We start from the raw sequence: 26644 nt of genomic DNA on the forward strand, positions 1-26644 counted from the left end.
GACACCACGCCAAAGCCGACTACAAGTGGTCCAGTTCTCAGTGAGGTGCCTACGCAGCCCCTGCCTACTGACGACACTTCATTGGCAGTGTCTTCTGTGCCCGAGGTCGCAGGCTCCTTGGCCCACACTCCGACTACAGATACCGAAGCCACTCTTGGTGGTGAATCTCAAAATGTAGACAGGTCCGTCTCCTCTCAAGGTGTCTTCAGACCTTCCTCTTCTTTTTCTATCAAGGCTTTCACTAAGTCTGAAGCAGCCATGCATTCTAAGAGCCAAGCTCCACAGGGCCCTTCTCCAGGCCCCATACCTAAAAAACAGATGCTTAAAATGGCTGAGGATTTGATTACTCTTATCAGAGGTTCTCAACCCCCCCCCCAGACAAAAGGCCCAGAGTGGAGGAAGAATCCCCCTCCTCTGACAAGGCCTCCATTATTTCAGAGCACTCTGATGAACAGGAACATTTTTACTCCCCTTTTGTAGATTCTGATGCTGAGGAGTCCATTCCCTCTGTCTCCCCCCCAGAGGATTACTCATTTGGGGAAACCTTGCATACCTTAAGGGAACACTTCCACTGGGAAGGTCAAGAGTACTCAGATTCCAAGAAAAGGCTTTAGGGATTTTCTCTTGCTACCTTAGCACAGGCCTCTGACTATACCTCCTGTCTTAGACATACTAGATGATGTGTACTCGGAGGCCTGCCTTAACCCAGATTCTTTACCTCCAGCCCCAGTCAAGCCTGACAGGTACTACCGGGTTCCTGACTCACACCAATTTTTATACAAAAGTCATGCAGCTGACCCAGAAACTATCTCACAGGGCCCCAAGGGAATTAAGGCCTCCACTGCAAAAAACCCATTACCTTCCGAGAGAGATTCCAGATCCTTAGAAAGGTGGGGAAAAAAGGTATACACCTCGGCCACCTTAACCATGAGGGCATTAAACTGCCAGTTCCATATGCTAAAGTACAAACAGTTTCTGTTATCACAGTTGAGAAGCAAAATGTCACAACCTGAACAACCAGACTTGAAGGAGTTGCAGGATTTGATACATAGTGCAGAAAGTGGGTAAACATACCTTGCAATGTGGTTTTGATGCTCTAGAGGCCTCATGTAGAGCTGCTGTTACAGGATCAGTCATACGTAGACATGCCTGGCTCAAGGAGCAAACCTTACCAGATCATGTCAAAGCTAAATTACTAGATGCCCCTCTTCAAAAGGATGTATTATTTGGTGTTAAAGCTGAGGAGGTATTAAAGAAAATGGAGGAAAAGGCTAAATCAATGCAAACAGTGAAAGATTTTCTACAGGTTCATCCTCCACGTTTCAGCAGAAATTGGCCTTCCAAAAATTGGTCCTTTCCAGCCACGGACAGACCCCAAAGAGGTAGATACAGGCGCCCGAGGGGCAGAGGGCAATCTCAAGGATCGTTTAGGGGCAGACAATGGCAAGCTCCTACACAAAGAGATGGTGAGGATAGTTCGCAGCCAATCAGAAAGCAAGTCCAATGACTTTCCCCTTTGCATGCCAAGCAAGGCTCAAATGGCAGCACCCTTAGGCGGAAAAGTGGCATTATTTTCAAAAAATTGGCATATTGTCACAAAAGACAAATGGATCCTGGACATTATAAACAGAGGCTACAGATTCCATTTTCACACCCTTCCAAAAATGAGAGGCATGCCAAACCTGCCACACGATCAAAGGGCAGAGGCACAAAGACAAATTTCAGATCTCATGGACATGAAAGCTATTCAAGAGGTACCTACTCACGAACAAGGTCAAGGTTTTTATTCCAGACTATTCCTGGTACCAAGGAAGGGAAAAGATTGGAGACCTATATTGGACCTATCCATCCTAAACACATTTTTACTCGTACCAAAATTCAAGATGCTCACATTACAGCAGCTTCTTCCCATGCTGGGCAAGGAGTCTTGGCTGGTAACATTGGACCTCAAGGAGGCATACCTGCATGTCCCAATCAGACAAAATTGCAGAAGATACCTCAGGTTTCTTGCAGGTTCAACCCATTATCAATTCTCTGCGTTGCCCTTTGGCTTATCTACTGCGCCCAGAGTATTCACGAAATGCCTGGCATCAGTAATTGCCTACTGCAGACTTCAAGGGATACAAATATACCCATATTTGGATGACTGCCTGATCCAAGCGGACAGCAAGCCCATACTTCTGAAACATCTGGCTTTTGTAATAATGTTGTTGAATTCTCTGGGATACACAGTCAACAAAAAGAAATCAAGGCTAATACCCTCTCAGAAAATAATTTTCCTGGGTGCCAACTTGGACACAAGCACCGAGATGGCCTACCTCACGCCAGAGAAGCAGGGGCAACTAACTCAATACTTCAGAAAACTAGCAAATTTCACCAGGCTGACTGCAAGGAAAATCCTGCAGGCTCTGGGATTCATGGCATCTTGCATCCTACTAATCCCATGTGCAAAGTTGCATATGAGGAAACTTCAATGGTACCTGAAAAACCTATGGTCTCAACACAGCCACAGTTTGGAAACAATAATACCACTAATTCCATGTCTTCAAAAGGAATTTCTGTGGTGGGCTCAAGCATGCCAAACAAACACAGGTCTCCCATTCAGCAAGCCTCAAGCAAATCAAGTCATCACAACAGATGCCTCGGACTACGCCTGGGGGCGCACATGACAGATCGGTGCATTCAGGGCAAATGGTCCCAAAAAGAAAAGCACCTTCACATCAATCAAAAGGAAATGCTAGCAGTAATAAATGCAATTATAGCTTTCAAAGACCTTCTGCATCCAGGTCAACTATTGATAAGGACAGACAACACCACAGTAATGTGGTACATAAACAAACAGGGAGGAACACATTCATACCCCCTATGCAGGCTGGCCATGTTACTTTGGAACAAGGCCCTGGAATTACAAATCGAACTTCAAGCACAGTACTTGCCAGGCAAGAAAAACACGCTGGCAGACAACCTAAGCAGAAATATGACAGATCCACACAAATGGAAGTTGCATCCTCAAGTTTTTACAGAGATAATTCAAGCTTGGGGAAGGCCAGACATAGATCTCTTTGCCTCCCACAAAAATCACCAATTGACAAAATTCTGCTCAAGGACTTTCCATCCACAGGCCTGGAGAGTGGACGCTCTCTCTTTCAGTTGGACAACAATGACAGTTTATGCCTTTCCACCTCTTCCTCTGCTGCCCAAAGTTCTATTAAAAACCAGAGCAGACAGACCAAAGATGATTCTCATTGCTCCAGACTGGCCAAGACAGCACTGGTACCCACTCCTTAGGAGCCTCACGCATTCCCCTCCATGGACCCTACCTCTAATGCCTCTTCTTCTGCCTCAGCACAGCTTCAAAACTCTTCACAGTCAGCTGAAAACAATCTGGCCGCATGGAAGATTCCTTAACATCACAACAGACCCTACTTTCCAAGGAGGTGCAGGATGTCATTTTGGAGGCCAGAAGGCCATCTACTAGAAAAGCTTACTCCGCAAAATGGAAACGGTTTTGTGCCTGGAATGAGAAAAAGGGCCAGAATCTGGGACAGCTGAATTTACCTCAAATATTACAGTATCTAGCTGAGCTGCTAGGCAGTGGACTTTCATTCTCCTCCGTAAAAATCCATGCCTCAGCCATTTCTGCAGAATACAACACTGATGCACCTTTATTCTCTCACCCCCTCTTAAGACAGTTCCTCAGAGGGGCAAAGAATATAAAACCCCCAAGGAAACAGCCAATACCTGCTTGGGATCTCAATTTCATTCTAGAAAAGCTGACCTTGCCTCCTTTTGAGCCAGCTGCCTCAACAGATTTGCAATATTTGTCCTGGAAAACAGCTTTCCTTCTGGCTATCACCTCAGCTCGTAGGGTATCGGAACTACAAGCCCTCATGGCTGTGCAGCCTTTTATCATCTTCCATCAGGAAAGAGTTTCCTTACGAACCAGCCCGTCCTTTATGCCAAAGGTGGTATCCAGGGTAGCTTTGAATCAGGCGATACACTTACCTACCTTTTACCCTAATCCTCAAAACAAAGGGGAGAGACTACTACATTCCTTTGACATCCACAGACAGCTGCATTATTATTTGGACAGAACAAAGCCTTTCAGAAAATCAGAACAGCTCTTTGTGTCCTATGCTATAGGAGCTCAAGGGAAGCCAATTTCCAAACAGACAGTCTCAAAATGGATAGCCCACTGCATACGCTTTTGTTACTCTTTTCATGGTAAAACTGTACCTGCAGGCTTCAGATCTCACTCCACAAGGGCCACAGCTACCTCTGCAGCTTTCCTCAGAGGAGTTCCTACCAAAGATATTTTGGAAGCAGCCACTTGGAGTTCTGTACATACCTTTTCCAAGCACTACCACCTACCATTATACTCCAAAACTAGAGCAGGCTTTGCCACTGCAGTCTTGCAGGGCATTCTGGCTCCTCCTAGTTCCACCTAGTGCCTACCACCCCTTTCTTAGCTTTGGGATTCTACCCATCTGTTATGACTGCAGCTGTATGCACGATGAACATAGTACAGTTTTGTACCTACCATAAATGTAGATGTTCGAGTGCTAATACAGCTGCAGTCCAGGTTTCCCTCCCGCCTTCCCCTCTTGGGACAGGCCTATTGGCTAACACCTCCTCATACAACCTGATTGGGGTATTCTTTTATGGTGTATTTGCTTGCAACTACTGTATTTTGATTATATTGCATTGCTTTATTACACAAATTTATGTATTGCCTTCCTTCTGGGGGCACCTGACATCTGGGGCAAGAAAAACTGAAGAAAATGGCGTCGGCTGGTTCTTTTATACCGCTGGCGCTCTGACGTCAGGGAAGAAGCGACGACAACCGACGCCGGACCTAGACTTTGGAATTCGGCCGACTGAGGACCTGCCTGACGGCAGGAGAACCCATCTGTTATGACTGCAGCTGTATTAGCACTCGAACATCTACATTTATGGTAGGTACAAAACTGTACTTTCACTCATCTTTTATCCCCCCCCCCAAGATCCTTTTGGTGTAGCACCTAAAGTCACTATGGACCGTGGGTTAGCCATGTCCTATGTGGCTTTTGGGTTGCCCAGGTGGGCAAGGGAGAGCCACTGTCGCTCCTGGGAGGAGGAACAATGACGTTTTCCCTGTTGTGTCAGAATGCTGTACCCGTCCCTGGAGAAGTTGCTGCTGTCATTAGTGACACATTTTTCCTGTCAGAAAGAAACAGAAAACCAAGCATATATTTACTCCTCCTCAAATGTCTTTGGAGTAGTTTACTGGGTATGGCTGAGGGTTTTATTTAGGCTGTTGATTCTTCTTGTAATATAGTTTCTGGCAAAAGAAAGAGGGATACCTATTTTCCTGAAGAGATTCAGTATTCTGAATCTGAACAGTACACTGAAGAGACAGATACATTTTTTTCCCGCAGATTTCTGATTCAGACTCTGGAGAGTTTAGTTTCTGATTCTCCCGTGGGGGAGGTCTCATTCTCTGACTTTTACTAGAACATGCCGGTGTTTTCAGTGTGAGAATACTGAGGTGTCTCAGTCCCTCAGAAAATACTATGACTTGTTAGAGTGATACTATGACTTGTTATAGAGTGATTTTTCCATATCGTACACCTGTTCATCCTGTTCTGTTTGCTTTAGAAGATGTGTATATTACTGCCTGCAATTTTCCTGATAGTCAGTCAGCTGTCCCTGAAAAGGCAGATAGAATGTGTAAAGTCCCGCAGTCTTTCAAGGTTTTATAGACTATTCCCAAACCTGACCCAGTAGCTATAACTGTAGTTGATCCCACTGCTGCTAAGTACCTAGTCAATTCCAATCCTACTCTCTTAGGATGGGAAATTATTTATGGGTATTGGGGAAAGTGTGTCTTCTTTGGTCTTCAGTTCACTTCGTATTGATGATACATTGGGCCACAAGTTGATTCCACTGTGTCCTTTCAACTGCTGCTTCTTTAGCTTCCTCCCACGTGATATTCAGGTGATGGAGATCTCTTGTTTCAGCCCCTGTCCAATTTTGTCAAGGTCTACCTAGTCTTCTCTTGTATCCAGCTAGTTCTCAGTTGAGGGATTGTATAGGAATCCTGCTAGTGTCCATGCAGTAAACATGACCAAACCAACATAGTCTTTCCATAATGATATTTTCAAGTTTCCATTGTTGTGCTCTTTCTCTAACACTTTTTTTTACTTTGTCCTTCCACGATATTCCCAAAAGGCATCTTAACCATTTATGATGAGCAGCACAGCCTTAAGATTTCTCATGGCTGATGCTGTGATTGGCCATAGCTCAGCACCATATAAGAATGTAAACAGCACCAGTGCTTGGTATAGCTTCACCTTTGTGGACAGTGCAATGTTTTTTGATCTCCAGGTTTTGGCTAATTTATTGAATGCTGCACTTGCTTTTCCAAGTCTAACCAGAACTTCCTTCTCATGCAGCTTTGATTTTTAGAATTTTGAATTGTCAGACTTGTATATAAAAGTTTATTCTGACTAATTGTGAAAGTATGAAGTACTTTTTATCTTTAGGTTTTTGTGAGTAAAATGTTAGTTTAAATATCTTAGTTTCTTTTGTTGTGCAGGTCACTGCTCATTGTTTACAGTGTGTGTATGATTCTGTTGATGGCCACCAGTACTCTTTTGAGGAGGCTTGCATGGCTGCATTCTCAGAACCTCCTAGTTGATGTTAAAAATGAGATTATAAATTCACCTTTGGATAAAAATTTAGTGTTTGGCCACTCTGCTGCAGAGGTGATCAAAACATGTGATGAAAGGGGCAAGCTGATCCATGAAAGCTCTTAAGATTTTCAGTTGTTCTTGCAAAATGTCCAAGGGATTTTCTTTCTCCTCATTCAGTTTTGACAGAAAAAAAACAGAATAATCAGCCTCAACATAATTCAGGTAAACAGATGTTTAAGAAAAAATGGCAAGGTGTTCCAAAAAGAAGTCTTGAACCACCAAAAACCAAGGACAGTCCAACAAGTCCTAACTGTTTGAGACCTTGTTAACCCCTCCCACCCTGACCCCTTTTCTCATTCAGAAAGTTTGCATCTACTTTATTCTCTTTAGCAACACATTTGTTTCAGAAAATGGGTTCTGAAAATCATTTCTCAAGGTTACAGATGTTACTGGGAGGAAATTCCTAATTTCTAGGAGCTCATTCCTCATCCTGCAGATCCAACTCTTTTCTTTCCAGCTGTTCTTCATCAGTTGCTGTTTCAAGGAGTGATGGACCCAGTCCCTCGCTCCAAGATGGGGAAAAAACTTTTATTCAAGGATGTCCTTAGTACCAATGAAAGAAAATGCTTGGGACCAGTTCTAGATCTTTCTTTTCTAAATCTGCTTATGATGGTGCCCAAATTCAAAATGTCTCTTCCTAACCTGTCATTGTTGCCTTCCTTTTTCACATTTCCTGGTTAAACTAGATTTAAAAGATCAAAACCAATGAAAAAGGGGAAATACAACTCCAGTCCAGCAACAAATAGAACAAACAGGTGTTGTTAGAAAACGTGCTCCACAACCACGATAGTTTAGCTCTTTATTCCAGGAAACACTCAGGACCACAAAGGTATAAACGCTGACGATACCAAATACGTTTTTGTCCAACAAGACTTCATCAGATAACATTATTCAACTTAATGCAAGTCCTTAAATACATCAACATCTTAAAAAACACCCAATAGAAACTTGATATCTATTAATTACAGCTTACGAAATAAATAAAACAGAAGCACCTTATTTAAAACATCCTCTATATGTTTAATACAATGCTAAGAACATGTTAAAAATGCGTTAAAAACCAAAACGTTTAAAACGCTCAACATTAAAAATCACTTTATACATATTATAAAAGTATATATATATATATATATATATATATATATATATATATATATATATATATTATTTTTAATCCTATATAAAATAAAATAAAATTATTTCATAAACATTTCCAATGCATTGCTATCCTCTACTGGTTAAAACTGAGTATAAACTTTTAAAAGGTATGAAAAGTTTAGAGTTTAGCTGCCCTTAACCTCAATAATGGTGCCAGGGAAATGCTCTTGTTCAAGCCAGGATACCTCCCAGCATCCAATAAAACCTGCCAATATAATTCTCGATATTCCAAACAGTTTCCCAAGAGCCCCCCTTGGCATCAATAGAAATGACTTCTAACACAAAAAATAAAAAATTTGCTTGGGCACAATTTTGTGAATGTTTATATAAAGCATTCTTGTAATTTATTTTTCCTATATCATAAAAGTGCTCATAAATGCGCCTTTTCAGACATCTTTTTGTCTTCCCTACATAAAAGGTGCTGCAAACTTCACATATTACTAAATAAACTAAACCACTAGTGTTACAATTACTGTAATAAGTGCCTTTAACCATCCTATTCCTAGTTTTAATGTACACTTGGTCAACATTAGCTATACGCTTACACTAGGAGCATGCCCCACATCTACAGGTACTGAATCTCTTAACCCTAGATGTAGTACTCCTCATCTCAAATAATTCCTTCACATTTGTACCTTTTTTGAAAATAATGTTTAAAGGCTTATTTTCCAACCCTTTAAGGTCAGTGAAGGACTTTAATCTATTCCACTCTCTATTAACCACATCAACCACCATGTTTGAGTCGCTGTTGTATTCCATTATGAATGCCCTACTAAATCTACTATCATTTTTCCCACCAGAGGTAAATATAAATTCATCGCCTTTACCTAAAATGGGCATAAATCTTGCCCTCTGCTGGTCTTTAACATACCTAGTGGTATCCTCAATTAATTTTACCAGGTATCCCCTCTCCAAAAAAAGTTTTTCTAGGAAGACACATTCTTCCTCAAAATCATCTAACGAAGTAAGCCTACTAGCTCTTATCAATTGCCCCTTAAAAATGTTCTTCTTTTATACATATGGATGGGCACTCTGAAAGTGAAGATATGAGTTTGAAAAGGTTTCCTTTTTGAAATACTTTAGATTGTATACCCCCAGTTAACTTAATGATACTCCCATCCAAAAAATCTACTTTATTAAAAGTAGTTGAACTTGTAAATTGTAAAAAATCAGTAGTTGTAGTTAAATACTCTAAAAAATTCTTTTAACTTCTCCTCAGATTCCTTCCAAAAAATGCAAATATCATCAAGAAATCGCTTATAAAGGATCCAACAATCACAGAATCGAGAGTTAAAGACATATTGTTTTTCCCACCAGGCTAAAATAATGTTGGCGTATGTGGGGGCACAATTGGCTCCCATAGCCACCCCCCTCACCTGGTGAAAATACTCAGCCCCATAATAAATATAATTATTTTTTAATATCAATTCCATAATGATAAGAATAACTTGAAATTCATCACTAGAAATATTACACTTGTCTGTCAAAGTAGCCTCTAGCCAATTTAACCTACATTCCTGTTGTATTACTGTGAACAAATCTTTGATGTCCACTGTCACAAATAAAATATCATCATAAACCTGGTTTAAATCAATTCCCTGAAAGAATTCCTGGGAAGTGTAATATTTCTAATGATTAACTTCAAGTTATTCTAAACATTATGAAATTGATATTAAAAAAATAATTATATTTATTATGGGGGTGAGTATTTTCACCAGGTGAGGGGGGTGGCTATGGGAGCCAATTGTGCCCCCACATACGCCAACATTATTTTAGCAGATGGGAAAAACAATATGTCTTTAACTCTTGATTCTGTGATTGTTGGATCCTTTATAAGCAATTTCTTGATGATATTTGCATTTTTTGGAAGGAATCTGAGGAGAAGTTAAAAGAATTTTTAGAGTATTTAAATACAACTACTTCTTTTTTACAATTTACAAGTTCAATTACTTTATTTAATAAAGTAGTTTTTTGGATGCGAGTATCATTAAGGTAACTGGGGGTATAAAATCTAAAGTCTTTCAAAAGGAGACCTTTTCAAATGCATATCTTCACTTTCAGAGTGCCCATCCATATGTACAGAAAAAGAGTATTTTTAAGGGGCAATTGGTAAGAGCTGGTAGGCTTACTTCGTTAGATGAAGATTTTGAGGAAGAATGTGTCTTCCTAGAAAAAGTTTTTTGGAGAGGGGATACCAGGTAAAATTAATTGAGGATACCACTAGATATGTTAAAGACCAGCGGAGGGCAAGATTTATGCCAATTTCAGATAAAGGCAATGAATATATATTTACCTCTGGTGGGAAAAATGATAGTAGATTTAGTAGGGTATTCATAATGGAATACAACAGCGACTCAGGTATGATGGTTGATGTGGTTAAAAGAGAGTGGAATAGATTTAAGTCATTCACTGACCTTAAGGGGGTGGAAAATAAACCTTCAAACATTATTTTCAAAAAAGGTACAAATTTGAAGGAATTATTTGAGATGAGGATTACATCTAGGGTTAAGAGATTCGGTACCTATAGATGTGGGGCATGCTCCCAGTGTAAGCATATAGCTAATGTTGACCAAGTGTATATTAAAGCTAGGAATAAGATTGTTAAAGGCACTTACTACAATAATTGTAACACTAGTGGTTTAGTTTATTTAGTAATATGTGAAGTTTGCAGCGCCTTTTATGTAGGGAAGACAGAAAGATGTCTGAAAAGGCACATTTATGAGCATTTTTATGATATAGGGAAAAGAAATGACAAGAATGCTTTATATAAACATTCACAAAATTGTGCCCAAGCAAATTTTTTGTGTTAGAAGTCATTTCTATTGATGCCGGGGGGGGCTCTTGGGAAACCTGTTTGGAATATCGAAAATTATACTGGCGGGTTTTATTGGATGCTGGGAGGTATCCTGGCTTGAATGAGAGCATTTCCCTGGCACCATTATTGACGTCAAGGGCCGCTAAACTCTAACCTTTTTATACCTTTTAAAAGTTTATACTCAGTTTTAACCACTAGAGGGTAGCAATGCATTGAAAATGTTTATGAAATTATTTTATTTTATATAGGTTTAAATATTTAATATATATTTATAATATGTATAAAGTGATTTTTAATGTTGTGTTTTAAAGTTTTTGGTTTTTAACACATATTGTTAACACGTTCTTAGTATTGTATTAAGTGTATAGAGGATGTTCTAAATAAGGTGCTTCTGTTTCTTTATTTCGTAGGCTGTAATTAATAGATATCAAGTTTCTATTGCGTGTTTTTTTTAAATTTTGATGTATTTAAGGACTTGCATTAAGTTGAGTAATGTTATCTGATGAAGTCATGGTGGACAAAAACGTATTTGGTATCATCAGCGTTTATATCTTTGTGGTCCTGAGTGTTTCCTGGAATAAAGAGCTAAACTATCATGGTTGTGGAGCAACATCTGTTTGTTCTAGATTTAAAAGATGTTTATCACATACCTGTTCATCCGTACTTCAGATGTTTCTTACGTTTTTGTGTGTCTGGCTCAGTGTTCACAAAGTGTCTAGCTCCAGTTGTAGCTCACTGAAGGCCACAGGGTATCCACATCTTTTTCCATATTTAGACAACTTATCTTTGCAGAGTCACTTTCAAAGTGTGACAGATCTCTCTCTCTCTTGAGTGAGTGAAAGATCTCTTATGCAATCTGAGATTCGAAGAAAATATTCAAAAGTCTTTCTTGACTCCTTCACACAAGATTGTGTTACTTGGATGTCAGCTAGACACCTCAGTTCAAAGAGAATGTCTTCCACAGAAAAAAATACATCTATATCTAGATCTGTTTCTGAGAATTTCCACTTAGACATTGGCCACTGCTAGGGGATACCTTAAGATTTTGGGTCTCATGGCATTTATGATTCTTTTGAGACTCCACAGGACAAAGATACAGTGGTGTCTGAAAGCTCTTTGATCCCAGCACCCTTTATCACTTCAGATCCCAGTGCATCCCAGTGCTGGGATTTGTCCGAAGAGAAATCTTTTGGTGAAGATAACAGATATTCTGAAATCCAGGTCACCCCTTCTCCTTCCCTGCTCCAAAGCATTCACTTAGCATAGATGCGACAGACTTAGGGAGAGCAGTATCTGGAGGGATAAAAGTGCCAGGGGATGTGGGACACTAAGGGCAGACACACATACTTAAATATCAAGGAGATGCTTGCCCTGATTGAGGCACTCAACTCTATGAACCCTCTTTGGTTCTCAGTACCTCTTTTAAGTTGTTACAGACAGTACCACAGTCATATAGTATATCAACAAGTAAGAGGGAACTGGCTTCTACCCCCTTTGGAGACTAGCCATGTCAGCTTGGGATATAGCTTCATAGCACAGTCTCATTCTACAGGCATCCTATACACTGTCAGAGCAAAATGTGTGGCAGACAAGCCGAGCAGGACCAGGGAAGACCCTCATGAATGGAAAGTAGATGGGGGGGGGGGTCTTCCAAGATTTGATTCATCTGTGGAACATTCCTCAACTGGACCTCTTTGGCTCCTCTGAACAATTGACTGTTAAGATTCTGTTCCAGGACTCCATGGAGAAAGGTCTGGAAAACAGATGCCTTTTCTTTTCCTTGAATAAGAATTTTCATATATGCTTTTCCACCCTTTCCTCTAATATCTGGGGCACTTCTGAAGATTCAGAAAAGTCCACAAGGTCATTTTGATGACTAACTTTTTGTCCAGGCAACAGTAGTTCTCCCTTCATTTGGAAATGGCCAGTGGCAGTTACCACAAGCATCCCTGCAGACTGGGTCTACTCACACAAGAAGATGAGTGTTTGATACACTCTGACATCAGTCAACTTCAGTTGACTGCCTGGATGGTAGGGTCTTAATTCCTTTTTGACACCTGTTTACTGAGGATGTGCAGTGGGTACTAATGGAGGCAAGAAAGCTTGTTACTAGAAAATCAGGGTTTCTAGTTGGTGCTAACAACATAACCGGCTCCCACTCACAGCTAGTTCTTCTCTGGTTTTACAGTATTTGTGTGAGTTAGTATCCTGTGGCCTTTGTTATTCTTGTATCAAGTTTCATTTATTTGCCATTTCAGCACGTCTGCCCATGGATCCTCCCAGGTAAGGTAGGTGTGTGTGTGTGTGTGTCTGTGTGTAAAATGCCCAGGTGAAATATACCTGGTGGCTAGAGTTACACAGGCTCAAACCGTGTACCTTGGTTACTAGTAGCAAGAGCCTGAATTCCCTACTCACCACCACTTGTGAAAACTGTCCAGATTTTTGCTTCATAATTTTGTTTTGTAACTGTTCATCATAAAAGCTGTGGTTTTCTGGATTTTTGTGGAAAATTGCTTCATAGTTTTGTTCTGTAAATGTTTCTTATAAAAGCTGTGGTTTTATGGATGTTTGTGGCAAATTGCTTCATAGTTTTGTTCTGTAAATGTTTCTCATAAAAGCTGTGGTTTTCTGGATTTTTGTGGCAAATCAGTGAGGATTGAATTCAGTAATGACAGGCATTTGAATTTTCGAATTCATATTCTTCAGAAAAAATACATGGCAACACAAAACCTTTTATTCTAGCAATTTTCTAAGTTTATAAGATCAATATTTGAAATTTGTCCCAATTTTTGAGGCTGTATTCCCCCATTATTGGCTTTGTGCAGGCTTTTTGTGCTAAGAGGTTGACAGCTATGAGAGAACTGAATTCATTAAATGACAGCCATTTAAGTTTATGTCTTCCTATCTTTCAGGAAATGCATGGTGGTAACACATTTTATTCTAGCAACTTTCCAAGATTATACAAGCAATGTTTAAATGTGTCCCTGGTTTTTCGGCTTTTGTCTCCCCCAATAAATGTTGGTCTTTTCCAGATTTCTTGTGCTGCAAAGTTGAGAGATAGTTTAGTGTCGAGTGGATTTTAGAAGGAGCTGAGAGCTTCAGGGGAAGAGAAATTTAGTGCTGCTTATGCCAAGTGTGCTTGCATTGTTAGTAGCATAACAGGTAGACCACTTGCCTTTGGTGCAGAAGACTGTGGGGCCTACTCCAGTATGTAGCTGCATTACTGATACTGTACTGTGTTGTACTTTTAAAGGGGGTGGATGCTGCAGTCCTGAGAATGTCCTCTTTGGCGGCAATAACTAGTAACTAGTATGAACCTGTTATCAGTTTGCCATCCATTCCCTACTGCAGTATTACTAGCTTATTATTTATTTTGTGTAACTTAGGCAATTTATTCCTCAAGGGCAACAGGCACTTTATTTGTAGATGAAACAATAAAATATAAAGTTGTCTGCTAGCAGCAACCTCAACATTAGTTACAGATGTCTTTAATGTGGAATTATTTAGATGTATTTTACTTCTGCAGAGATTGTGTATATTTACTGATACTGGTTGATTGTAAAAGTTTAAGTAGACATTTAGGATGGAAATGTTCTGAATTGGGCAGTTTTATCATTATTGGTTCATGCATTTTGTTTCATTGCTTACTGGAAAAATATTCAAAACAATAAATTTAAAACACCCTCTAACAACTGTACTGTATTATACAAGGAATATAATTTAATACAATCAGGGAGGTGTATCAAAAAACACATGTATGTTTTGCGTGCAAGGGACCTATGATTTGAAAACAGCCCAAAGGTAATCTTTATCTGCCACTGGCCAGATGCATTTTCTTTGAATCTGGGTTTCAGTGCTGTTTCAATTAATGTGAGTTTCAAGGGCAGAGAAGTTTTACTGCTAAGTCTATTTTCATTGTGAGACTGCATTGCTTTGCTTAGCAGATGTCTCTTAGTGTTTGTGCTGTAAAATAAAACTTTTAAATGAAATCCAAATCATTGTAGAAGTAAAACAGTATGCACATTATAGTGTTTATGGTAAATGGGGCGAAATAGACAAGTAATGGGACATTGGAATGGCTGCAGGGGGTATGGGAGGGCTGTGTATGGGGAGGCCCCGTTCAACCATGATTTTGTAAGGAGGAAGGGTGGCAAACCAAAAGGGCTACACCACTGATACTAGGTCATGGAGAATGACTTTTGGAGGTCCTAACAAACTATAATATTCTTTTGCTAATATTAGAATATTGCCTACCATTAAATGCCCTACTTTTACCATAAACCCACATACTGCAAGTCACCAAAAACAAAATCCCAAGGTTCATCATCTTCTCCCTTCCCAGTGAACATCATTGCTACACATTAAAAAAAAATGGTTACCATTTACTTCTGGGTCTAGGGCCATATTTTGGCTGTGTTCTGCAGTTTACATTTGAAAGTTGCTATCCCACAATTCTATTGGAGTGGGTGGAGTTACATAATTGTGTATGCAAATTGTATGTTAATCAGCATTCAGATTTGTACCTTTTTTTCATGGGCTTTTGTCCAGAGTTTTGATGTTTCCAGGTTGAGAGGGATGCATGGTACCCCATAGTGGGAAGAGTTGTACAGACCAACTGCCTTGAGCATCTGCTGTGGTGCACAGTCTCCTCAAGATAGGAGAACATGGATCACAGACTGCATTTCGTGGATATTTGAGGGCTAACCACTCAATGGTGTAAAATATGGCCCTAGGTAATTCGGTCATGTTGACTAATGTCGCCAAAATAGGCATGGGTAGTTAACGTTAAGTGGGTTGAGGATGTGGCCTACTCCACCTTTCGCCAGGGACCCATGCTAATGGTGGGAGGGTTGAATGTGCCCCTGTTGGCTAGTGTCGATAAACTGCTGGCCAGTCATTGGGTTACCTGGGTTTTGCTCTGAGTGAAATCTGGACATCAAACCAATCGACCTACCAAACATGAAGTGAGAATTGCTACGTTTTATGTAGGTTCACTAACAAGGTGCAGTTTGGAAGTGGATTGCACTATGATACTTGGAATCTAGAGTAATTGTGGTGAGAGAGAGGCTCCGGAAGGCAGTGAGGGATATCATCAGAATTAGTGATCAGATTCCAATGTAATGATAGGGCAGTTTTCATAATCTCACTTATGCCCCACACACAGCAGGGTTGTAATAGTGAGGAAAAGAGTGCATTCAGACAACAGGGATAAACGGAACAGGATATGAGGACTGCCTGGTTCCAAATGGGTGGGGCATCAGGAATAAAGAAGGAGACTTCTGTCAAGGTCACGTGAAAGAGTGGCCAACAGGCAACTCAAGTAGACTTCCTAGTAAAGAAAGAGCACTGGGGGTAGAATCAGTGATTCTGAAGTCATCCCCAGTGAAGTAGTCAGTATAAAACCACTAGTTGCCACAATCAGCTGCAAGCAGTAGTCAAAAAAGGCTCTAAGGTCATCGGAGACTGAAGAGAAAGTACAACAGTTCAAGGAATTACTCAGGGCTCTAGCCCCCCAAGAAAAGGAGGAAATAGGTGGAGTTGAAGAAGAATGACAATGTCTCAAAACAGCATGTGGGAGGACTGCATAATAGATATGTGGCTGAGCCAGATATGGAAATAAGGTACATAAGGAAAGCTGGTGGTGGAATGCAGAAGTTCCAGAAGTCATTAAAAGAAAGGAGTGCAGGAAAAAAAGTGGGAGATAGAAAAGACCGACCAGGCTAGGAAGGAGTACAGGTTGGCTAACAAAGAAGCTAAGAAAAGAGTAGCAGTAGCAAAGAATAGTGCATCGGTGGCACTTTACCAACTTCTGGAAAGTGACTCAGTAGGTGACACAAAGAGACTATGTTAGGTTGCAAGGCAAAGACAGAAAGATAAAGACAGTCAGACACCCTTCATAAGGGATGCCAGCAACAGCCTGCTCACCAATCCATAGAGCATCAAAGGCAGATAGGAGCATCCCCACCAGCTTCTGAATGAAGAAAATCCCACAGAAGCTGTCCTGCTCCAGAAACAGCCTACAGTGATTGAAGAAAAGGAGCCCACCCTAGAAGAAGTAATTATAGCACTAAGGAGAATGAAGTCAGGGAAAGCAGCAAGCTCAGATGAGGTCACAGCAGATATGATAAAGATGCTGGGTGAGATGGGGAGAAATGGCTCTTGAGGGTACTCATAGCATTGTGGAGAGAAAGGGATATCCCAGATGGACAATAAACATACTCGTGCCAGTGTACACGAACAAATGGGACATCCACAACTGTGAGCAGTACAGAGGCACACAGAGGCATCAAACTCATGTCAGATTTCATGAAAGTGCTGGAGAGGGTTATTGATAGATGGATACACAGAGTTGTAGAATGTAAGATGGGAGATGAGCAGTTTGGATTCATGTCAGGATGCAGCACAACTGACCAGATGTTTGCAGTAAGACAGGTAATTGAGAAGAAGCAAGAGATGAGGAAAGAGTCCAGCTGGGCATTCCTAGACTTACAAAAGCGGGTCTATATTATGAGGTCGAAACACCATAACAGTGAATACCACATCGTCGACAAGTATTCAGCGAAATTCACTTCCGTGATTCGCTGAATACTTAAAAGGCAAACAAATACTTGCCTGCAAACCAACGGAACTAAGTCTACCTAAACCACACCCCCCCCCCCCCAACTAAGTATATCAAATCCGAGATCGCACTACAGTGGAGAAAAGGGCAAAATTATGTAGTTTGCCCTTTAAATATTCAGCGAATCGTGAAAGTGAATTGCACTGAAACTTGTCAATAATGTGGTGTTCACTGTTCCGGTGTTTTGACGATGTAATATAGACCCAAGAAAGCGTATGACAAGGTCCCAAGAAAGTTGATTTGGGCAGTACTGCTGTGGTTCAAAGTCCCAGAAACATTGGTAGAATTGGTGCAGGCTGTGCTCAAGGACCCAATGACTCAAGTACGAACAATTTCGGCCTCACAGAGGTGTTCCCTGTAGAAGTGGGTGTACACCAGGGTTCAACATGAGCCCACTGCTGTTCATACTGGTGATGGACTACATTAGCAAACAGGTTGGAGAGGACAGATCAACAAATTTGCTGTATGCAGACAATGTGACATTACAGACAGACTGTGAGCAAGAACTTCAACAAAGGATAGGGAATGGAATGCAAAACTGAAGGCACATGGGGTGAAACTAAGCACAGAAAAGACAGTGGTAATGGCAGCAAACTGGGGAAATCAGAAGAAGCTGAGAAATGAGATAGAAGGGAAGATAATGGAACAGGTAAATAACTTCAAGTATCTGGGAGGGGTGGTTGAGGAGAAGGGAAGTCTGAATGAACAGATCAAAACTAGAATCAGAGGGGCTGCAACCAAGTGGCATAGAGACGCAGGTGTAGACTGTGACAGAAGAATGCCAAAGAAGCTGAAAAGTAAGGTGTACAAGTCAGTGGTGCGACCAGTACTACTGTATGGTACAGAAACCTGGGCAGTAAAGGCAGAGCAGATGTGGAAGCTAGAGGTAATCAAAATGAAGTGCCTAAGAAGGATGGTAGATGCACACTGTGGGACATACGGAAAAAATGAGGACATAAGAGCGGAAGCCAAAGTAGCTCTAATTTGCATAAAAGATCAAAGAGAAGAGATGAGGGTGATTCAAACATATGTGCAGAAAAGCAGAAGACATTTTGGTGAAGAAGATTTGGAACGGACAGGAGGAAGGTAAGAGGAAATGAGGACATCCAACAAGGATGGATGGATTGTGTGAAAGAAGATCTGCGACAGTCAGGCATGAGTTTTGAAGAAGGCAGGAGTGTGGCATTGAATCGAGAGAGCGACAGTTAACATGATACCACAACCTCATGTAGAAAATGGGAAAAAGGGGGCTGATTATGATGATATTATATCGATTAATCCACCATTAAGTAATTGTATATTTAAATAAAACATCATGTGTGAAACATTGAAACTGCAACAAGCACAACTTTAAGGAACTGTTTACAACAGTTGTCCAGGTCATAAAACTTCTAGAATTTGTAACTGATAAATGACTCTTTAACATCAATCAAATAAAACAAGATATTTATAAGATTTTTGTACAAAAAGTGTTGTATTTGCATTAATGACGTCAAAAAATGATTAGGCAGGTAGAATTAAATTACAGAAAATTAAATTGTCATCACCACCTTTTGATACTATTTATATGCTTATTTGTTCCTCTTTAAGTAATTTAGGTAGATTTTTGAACTCTGACCCAAGTAATATCTTTTCTGTGTAACCAATTAGTAGCAATATAATATTTTATTAGGAAAAAGAGATTAGTATACTTAAGTCAGAGTTTTTTATATTGTCTACAAAGATATGTAGAAGAGCCAATTACCAGCTCAATTTGAAGTTACCATAACCAAGTTTGTTTATATTTGTTTTTAAATTATCCCATAAGGATTTTGCATACAAGACAAACTTATAACAGTAGATGTTTGAATGATCACTGCACCTTCCCTCCATTCCCCTTATAAATATAAACAAATGTGTGCTTTATGGCAAGGTGTGGGCATTTATTTTTATTTTCCTAGCATTGTTCTCTCAGTGCTCAAGGCTTCCTCTATCTTTTGGAATGAGAGGTATGAAGGGCTTGGCACCCGAACCGGTCTTTTAGTCAGCGTATCTTGCAGTGACTTATGGTTTGGTTACATGGAAGGTGCTATGAAACTTGGGAAGCTGACTGGCTGTTATGTCCCTGTCAGGATATACCCCATATAGCTTAGGCTACTGCAGCATTGATTATTCAGTCATCTACTGTAATGATAAGTTTACTTACACAACTGTACTTTCTCACATAAATAATCCCCTACCTGTGGAACAGTCTCACTTGTCACATCAGAAAGTGTAGGAAATTGACCTCCTTCATGTTGGGTGGGTATCCACAATTTTCCTCCTGGGATAATACAGTGGCTGCCATTTAGCAGAATGCATGTCTATCGACTAAGGTCTCTGTGTTGCATGACTAGGCTCTATATAGCCACCAAGACTGCCTGTAGTAATAACATATGGAAGAGTATAGATTTGAGTCAGATAGTGGTAACTTTACTGCTTCATTGTGGTAGGGATTAATAGACTGTTAAAGATAAATGTTAACTTCTTATACTTCAGTCTGTCCTGTTCCTTGCTGAGATGCACTCACTTCAGTATCACATTACTGCTTTTATTTGTTTTTTTTTGTATAAAAAGGAAAATAAAACATAGGGAAGATTCAGTTTTATGTTATCCCACGTGGCCATTACAAGCCTTTGTTTTTACAGCTTGAATGTATTGAGTATGCTCAGCACGGAGATGTAATGCACTTTAATTAATAGTTGCAGTCAAATTAATAAGTAGATTAGTGCAGCTGAAAGCAAAAGATACAAGATATTTTATAAATGTGTACACTGTTCAATTGTCAGTAGCAGGATTTTTTTTTAGTGCATGCATGCTAGTTGAACTTGTAGGAGTGGAACTTTCCACTATTGATTGTTGTTTTTGTGTGGTAGCTCCAGAAGCCCTTATGCAAGCCTTGGAAGACCTTGATTATCTTGCTGCCTTAGATGATGATGGTAATCTCTCAGAAGTCGGAATCATAATGTCAGAGTTTCCCGTGGATCCACAGCTTGCCAAGGCTCTCATTGCATCTTGCGAGTTTGACTGTGTGGATGAGATGCTCACTCTTGTAGCTATGCTGACAGGTATCCCAGTTTCTGCTCAGCCCTTTCATTTTACTTGGAGCTGAAAGCATTCCGTACAGTAATTATAGGTGGCACATTTTAATTAAATAGCAAAAAAATGAATGCTTGTGAAGCTACTGTTAACTCTCTTCTTATTTCTAGCGCCTCACTGCTTTATAATTCCACCTCCTCGTTCAGAAGAGGCTGCAGCCACTCATAGAAGAGTCTTTCTGCATTCTGATGGTGATCACTTCACGCTCATCAATGTCTTCAATTCTTTCAAACTGCGTAAGTGTATAGATAAGAGACCTGGACATAACTAAAGTGCAGTAACTGGAGAGCTGTATGACCATCAGTAATTGGGTCCAATTCTGAAATTCCCTTACAGGAAGAGAAAACTCAAGTGTATTGCTGGGTAATTAAGTGAGGAGGGTTGCTCCTTTGCTGCAGCCATGACAAGGGTATTTTGAAGATTTCTAGGAGTTGCAAACTTATTTTGTTAGTTGGGTGTAGGGGCGAAGGAGGAGCTCAAGTAAGCAGTTGGTGATAAATAATGGAAACAGGTATTTGCCCTCATCATATGTTGCTGTTTTCACTTCTTGAATAAATTAAGGCATGTAAACCATGGAAAGTAAAGTACAACTGTGAGAGGCATGTGATTTTGCTTTACAGTGACCCTTAGAACTTATATCCCTTAACCTGTTTTCAACAAAATGTGCAACGTACAGTGGATATAAAAAGTGTACACACCCCTGTTAAAATGCCAGGTTTTTGTGATGTAAAAAATGAGAAAAATAAATAATTTCAAAACTTTTCCCACCTTTAATGTGACCTATAACTTGTGTAATTCAATTGAAAAACAAATCTGTTAGGAAAAAAATATTAAAAAAATGCACAATAAGCTGGGTGCATAAGTGTGCACACCCTTAAACTACTACTTTAAGCACCTTTTGATTTAGTTAGAGCAATCAGTCTTCTTGGGTACACACCTGCCATCAATTAGACTCTGATTAATCCCAAATAAAGTTCAGCTGTCCTAATAGGATTTTCCCGACATTTACTCATTTGCCTGCTACAGCAGAAAACATGGTTCACAGACAGCTTACAAAGCATCAAAGGGATGTCATTGTTGAAAGGCATTAGTCAGGAGAAGGGTGCAAAAAAATTTCTACAGCATTGAATAAACCATGGAACACAGTGAAGACAGTCATCAAAAAGTGGAGAAAATATGGAACAACAGTGACGTTACAAAGAACTGCACATCCCTCCAAAATTGATGAAAAGACCAGCCGAAAACTGGTCAGGGAGGCTGCCAAGAGACTTACAGCAACACTGAGGAGCTGCAGGAATTTCTGGCAAGTACTGTTTGTGTACTACATGTGACAACAATATCCCGTATTCTCCATAGGTCTGTACTATGGTGTAGGATTGCAAGATGGAAGCCTTTTCTTACACAGAAAAACATCCAGGCTCGGCTAAAATGTGCAAAACAATACATCAGGTCTCCCAAAAGCATGTGGGAAAATGTGTTATGGTCGGATGAGACTAAGGTTGAACTTATTGGCCACAATTAAAAGGTACGTTTGAAGCAAAAACAACACTTCGCATCACCAAAAGAACACCATCCTCACCGTGAAGCATGGTTTTGGCAGCATCATGCTTTGGGGTGATTTTCTTCAGCTGGAACTTGGGCTTTAGTCAAGGTGGATGGAATTATGAACAGTTCCAAATACCAGTCACTTTTTGCCCAAAACCTTCATGTGTCTGCTAGAAAGATGAAGAGGAAGTTCATCTTTCAATATGACAGTGACTCCAAGCATACATCTAAATCAACAAAAGAATGGCTTCACCAGAAGAAAATTAAAGTTTTGGAATGGCCCAACCAGAACCCAGACTTAAATACAATAGAAAATCTGTGGAGTGACCTGAAGAGAGGGCTGTGCACAAGAGATGCCCTTGCAATCTGACAGATTTGGAGCACTTTTGCAAGGAAGAGTGGGCAAATATTGCCAAGTCAAGATGTGCCATGCTGATAGACTCCCACCCAAGGAGACTGAATGTTGTAATTAAATCAAAAGGTGCTTCAACAAAGTATTAGTTTAAGGGTGGGCACACTTCTGCAACCAGCTTATTGTACTTTTTTATTTTTATATTTTTTCCCCTAATAGATTTGTTTGTTTTTCAATTGAATTGTACAGGTTATAAGTCACATTAAAGGTGGTAAAAGTTTTGAAATGATTTATTGTGGTCTCATTTTTATGTCACAAAAACCTGGCATTTTAACAGGGGTCTGTACACTTTTTATATCCACTGTATGTGCCATTTTGGTAAAAAGTGTGATACATGATCTGCCTTATGTGTGGAAATGCAAACCACTGTAGCATCAGTTACACTGGTATTTTTATTTCCCATGAATGACAAAACATTATGAATTAACTCTTTAAAGTCTGCAGTGTGCAAATGTGGAGTATTGTCTTCTGTTGGTACTGATTTTTGGTTTTGAGAGCTAGATGAATAATGCATCTCATATTTGATATTTGAGAGATACGCTTTCAACAGTACAGTGTTGTCTTGCTTTGTCAGGTATCATTTGACATGGTTTTCAAACCATGAACAACTGGGGGTGACATAGATGCACAGGTGCCTGTAGGAACTGGTTTGGGAGGATGGGCGTAAGTGGCTCTTGCTAACTTTACCCATCCTTGGACGAGGAGTTGGTGGTGGCTTTGGCATATGGGTGACATCTAGCAGGAGTACTAGGTGTTCACCAAATTATGTTTTAAGCCAAGCAAGCCTGCACTGCCATATAGTGCATTTGCACTAGATAACTGAGGGGTCATTCACATTCAGAGGCACACACCACTTCAGGAGGCAGAAATTGCAGTTTGAGGAGCTGTTGAGAAAGGATTGCTCCCAGTGGGAGAGGGTAGGCTGTTCCCTAGAACCAGCAAGCTAGTGCACTTCCTGTCACCTCACCCTTGGTAGGGAATGGAGGGCTGAGAGGTATTCCCAGCCAGGAACAAATGGACCAAAGTGTTTTCATCTAGCCTGGGAATACTGAGCTCCCTTTCTTCTGAAACAAATGGGAACATTGTGAAAAGGTAGACGAGCTGTCAGACAAAGTCATGGGGAGAAACAAAAAAATCTTGTGCTAACACACCACCCAGAAGCTACTACCAGACAGACTTAAGAGTTGCTCTTCCACAAAAGTCCTTTGGTAGATTTGTAATTTTTTTTTTAAACAGCTTTAAGGAAGTACAGTTAGCTGAACGAAACAAGCCAAAGATCAGTATAAGTAGAGGACACATTTCTGAAAGACACTGAAAAACCTACTTAAACAAAACACCAAACAAACTCAAATGATATTTCCTCTGGGCAGGTAGACCCCCCCCCCCAAGACACACACACACACACACACACTGCTTCTGAACTTCTCTAAAATAAAATAATTAACTCTGAAATAGGTTAGTGTCAGGGAAAGGACCATTTGCCTTGTGGTAGCACCCACTTTCATAACATCAAACAGTAAATTTTATTCAAAGCAATAGGCATCACGTAAAAGAATGCAAAATATAATTGCACCTGTGCTTAAAACAGTGGCATAACACCTCTGTTTAAGCAGACAGTGTGCAGTTTTATTTAATAATGTGCCATAATAAAACATTGAACAAGCACATGGCCCAGTGTCTCAGCTTAGTAACTACACCTAACTTATATGAACATTTCATTGACCTTATTCAAATGCTTGCTGCAGCCAGTCACTGAAACAGCTTCACAAAAGAAATGCAGTGACATTGCAGCAGCTAAGCTGTATGAGCGTAGACTGTTGCTCGTCCTTCTCTAATGCATATGACAAGAAGGCAGGTGGTTTCATTTAGATGCTTTAATACATACACATCAGGATGGATAGCAGCATCATAAAGTACGAACAAACTACTTAACAGACAGACCTCATGCTTACATCTCAACAGCTTACTTACAAAATGGCAGTCTAGCTTGCACATGCTTAGCATTTTTACATATGTGCAAGCCCTTGGATAGCTTCTTAAAGGTACATACACACACATTGATGTACAATCCTCCCTCTTAAAAATATTGCCCTTTGTAAGAACAGTATTACAGTCAATATGCATTACTATGAACATTAGACACAAAACACAGTGTTCATGTCCAAGTTGCTTAGTATTTGTTACAGGGTTTAGAGATGTGACCATACCCCGTAACATAACACTCTGGACCAAATTTAGCAACAGGGACAGTCTGAGGTGAACAACTTGTATCAGGAACTTCTGGATTCATCACAGGAACAGAAATGTCCTCTGGAACTTCCTCTGGAATTTGAACACCAGACAACTCACTCTGCGATAGTCTTTCTCACAGGCTATGAGCTGTGGTGTAGGCTCAGACACCAGTCTCAAATGCTTCCAATTCCATCTAAAAAACGCTCCTTGTCATTCCACAGTGCATGATCTCTGCTTTGGGCAAATATTCTTCACGACAGCAATCTGATCATATCCTTTGGATGTTTGCATCCTTACCACTTCTCCTTCTCGTAATGGATTGAGTGGTTTGATGGTTTTATCGTAGTAAGACTTCTGGGTTAAGCGCTTCTTCACTAGATTGGCTTTCACTGACCTGTTGTTCTTGACGCATGGAACCAACAGTTGACTGACTACTGATTGGTAATGTGGTTCTGGTTTGTCTCAACAGAAGTCTCTGAGCAGGTGAACTAAGATGTTTATCACAAGGAATATTTCTGAGATTCAAGAGATTCAGGAAAACATCACTATTCTCGTTTTGACTTCTCTAGTAACTGTTTTGTACTTTAAACTGCACATTCTGCCAAACCATTTGACTGCGGGTACTCAGGGCTACTTGTGACTTGAGTAAAGTCTTATTCTTCAGCAAATCCTTTGAACTGTTGGCTTGTAAACTGCATGCCATTGTCAGAAATAACTTTGTGCGGACTACCATGCACTGCAAGATGACACTTCATCTTAGTAATGACAGTACTGGATGCTAGGTTAGGAAGTAAGTCAATCTCGAACCAATCAGAGAACGAGTCTACTAACACTAATGTTAACCATTCCACTCGAAAATGTCCGTGGCTACTGTCGACCAAGGTAATTCTGGAATCTGGTTTAGCTGAAGTGGTTCCTTATATTGATGTGGCTTAATACTGTTACACACGGAACAATATAAAAGTGCTCTCTTAATATCTTGTGACATAGAAGGACAAAATACTAGTCCTCTTGCCCTTCTTTTGGTCTTCTTTTGTTAGAATTGACTCCTGGGTGACGACGATTCAAGATAGTAATGTACTCTGGTTGCAAAGACTTTGGAACAGTGACTTTTGGACCTTCTTTGTTTGCCAAAATCTCATCTCTGTATGGAAAATAAGGTTGCGCTTCTTGAGTTAAACTAGATTGCTTTGACGGCCATGCTTTATTGATAAAGTGGTTGAGTCTCTGTAAAACTCGATCTGTGGCTGTGTGATCCCTCAGCTCATCAAGGCATGTGGAAGAAAAAGTTCTCACTTCCATAACTTCAAAATCAAGGTTCTCATTCTCCTGCTGTTCTGTGGTGTTTCTGGGCGATCTGAATAATGTTTCAGCAAGATAAGGAAGTTTGCCTTTTCTTGTATACAAGATTGAAATTATACTTTTGCAATCTCAGCATCATACTTTGCAGTCAGGCTTGAGCTGAATGTATAGACTTTCTCAAGCTAGTGACCAAAGGTTGGTGGTTTGTTTCAATCTAGATAGGTCTACCATAAACATAATTATGGAACTTTGAACATGCAAACACAATTGCCAAAAGCCCTTTCTTGACCTGGGCATACTGCTTTTCAGTTTGGATAAAAGTTCTCAATGCATAGGAGGAAATGAAAACAGACAACCAAGGCAACAGGTTTATCTTCTTGTAGAATGACTGCACCATGACCAAATTTCGAAGCATCACAGGAAAGTGCAATTGGTTTATGAACATCATAGCTTCTGAGAGTTGGTGGACTAGAAATTCTCTGTTTCAGGACATCAAATGGTCTTTGGTGTTGCTCCCTGCCTAACACACACACTTCTCAATACCATTAGGTAATTTATTTATTTTGTTTACTTTACCAGGGAAGTTCAGATGGGCACAAGGCCCCTTTTCAGTGGAGGCATGGGGACAAAAGCTACATAAACAAAATGTTGAAGAACAACACCTTCTATTAACATACTTTCACATTCGATCTGACTACTGAAACAAGAAG

At 40.2% G+C, this 26644-nt stretch overlaps 1 protein-coding gene across 1 annotated transcript in view; it reads left to right on the forward strand.

The window, feature by feature from the left end:
* The window catches only part of LOC122795741 (putative pre-mRNA-splicing factor ATP-dependent RNA helicase DHX32), a 787400-nt gene that overhangs the window by 489527 nt on the left and 271229 nt on the right, over positions 1-26644 (forward strand). The window contains exons 7-8 of the mRNA XM_044064050.1: positions 20221-20412; positions 20554-20679. Of these exons, the coding sequence (XP_043919985.1) occupies positions 20221-20412; positions 20554-20679 (318 nt within the window). The remainder of the gene's footprint in view (positions 1-20220; positions 20413-20553; positions 20680-26644) is intronic.

Source organism: Protopterus annectens, chromosome 2.part2 (genome assembly GCF_019279795.1).
Source record: "Protopterus annectens isolate FY-2018-M chromosome 2.part2, PAN1.0, whole genome shotgun sequence".
NCBI classification, from domain to species: Eukaryota; Metazoa; Chordata; order Ceratodontiformes; family Protopteridae; genus Protopterus; species Protopterus annectens.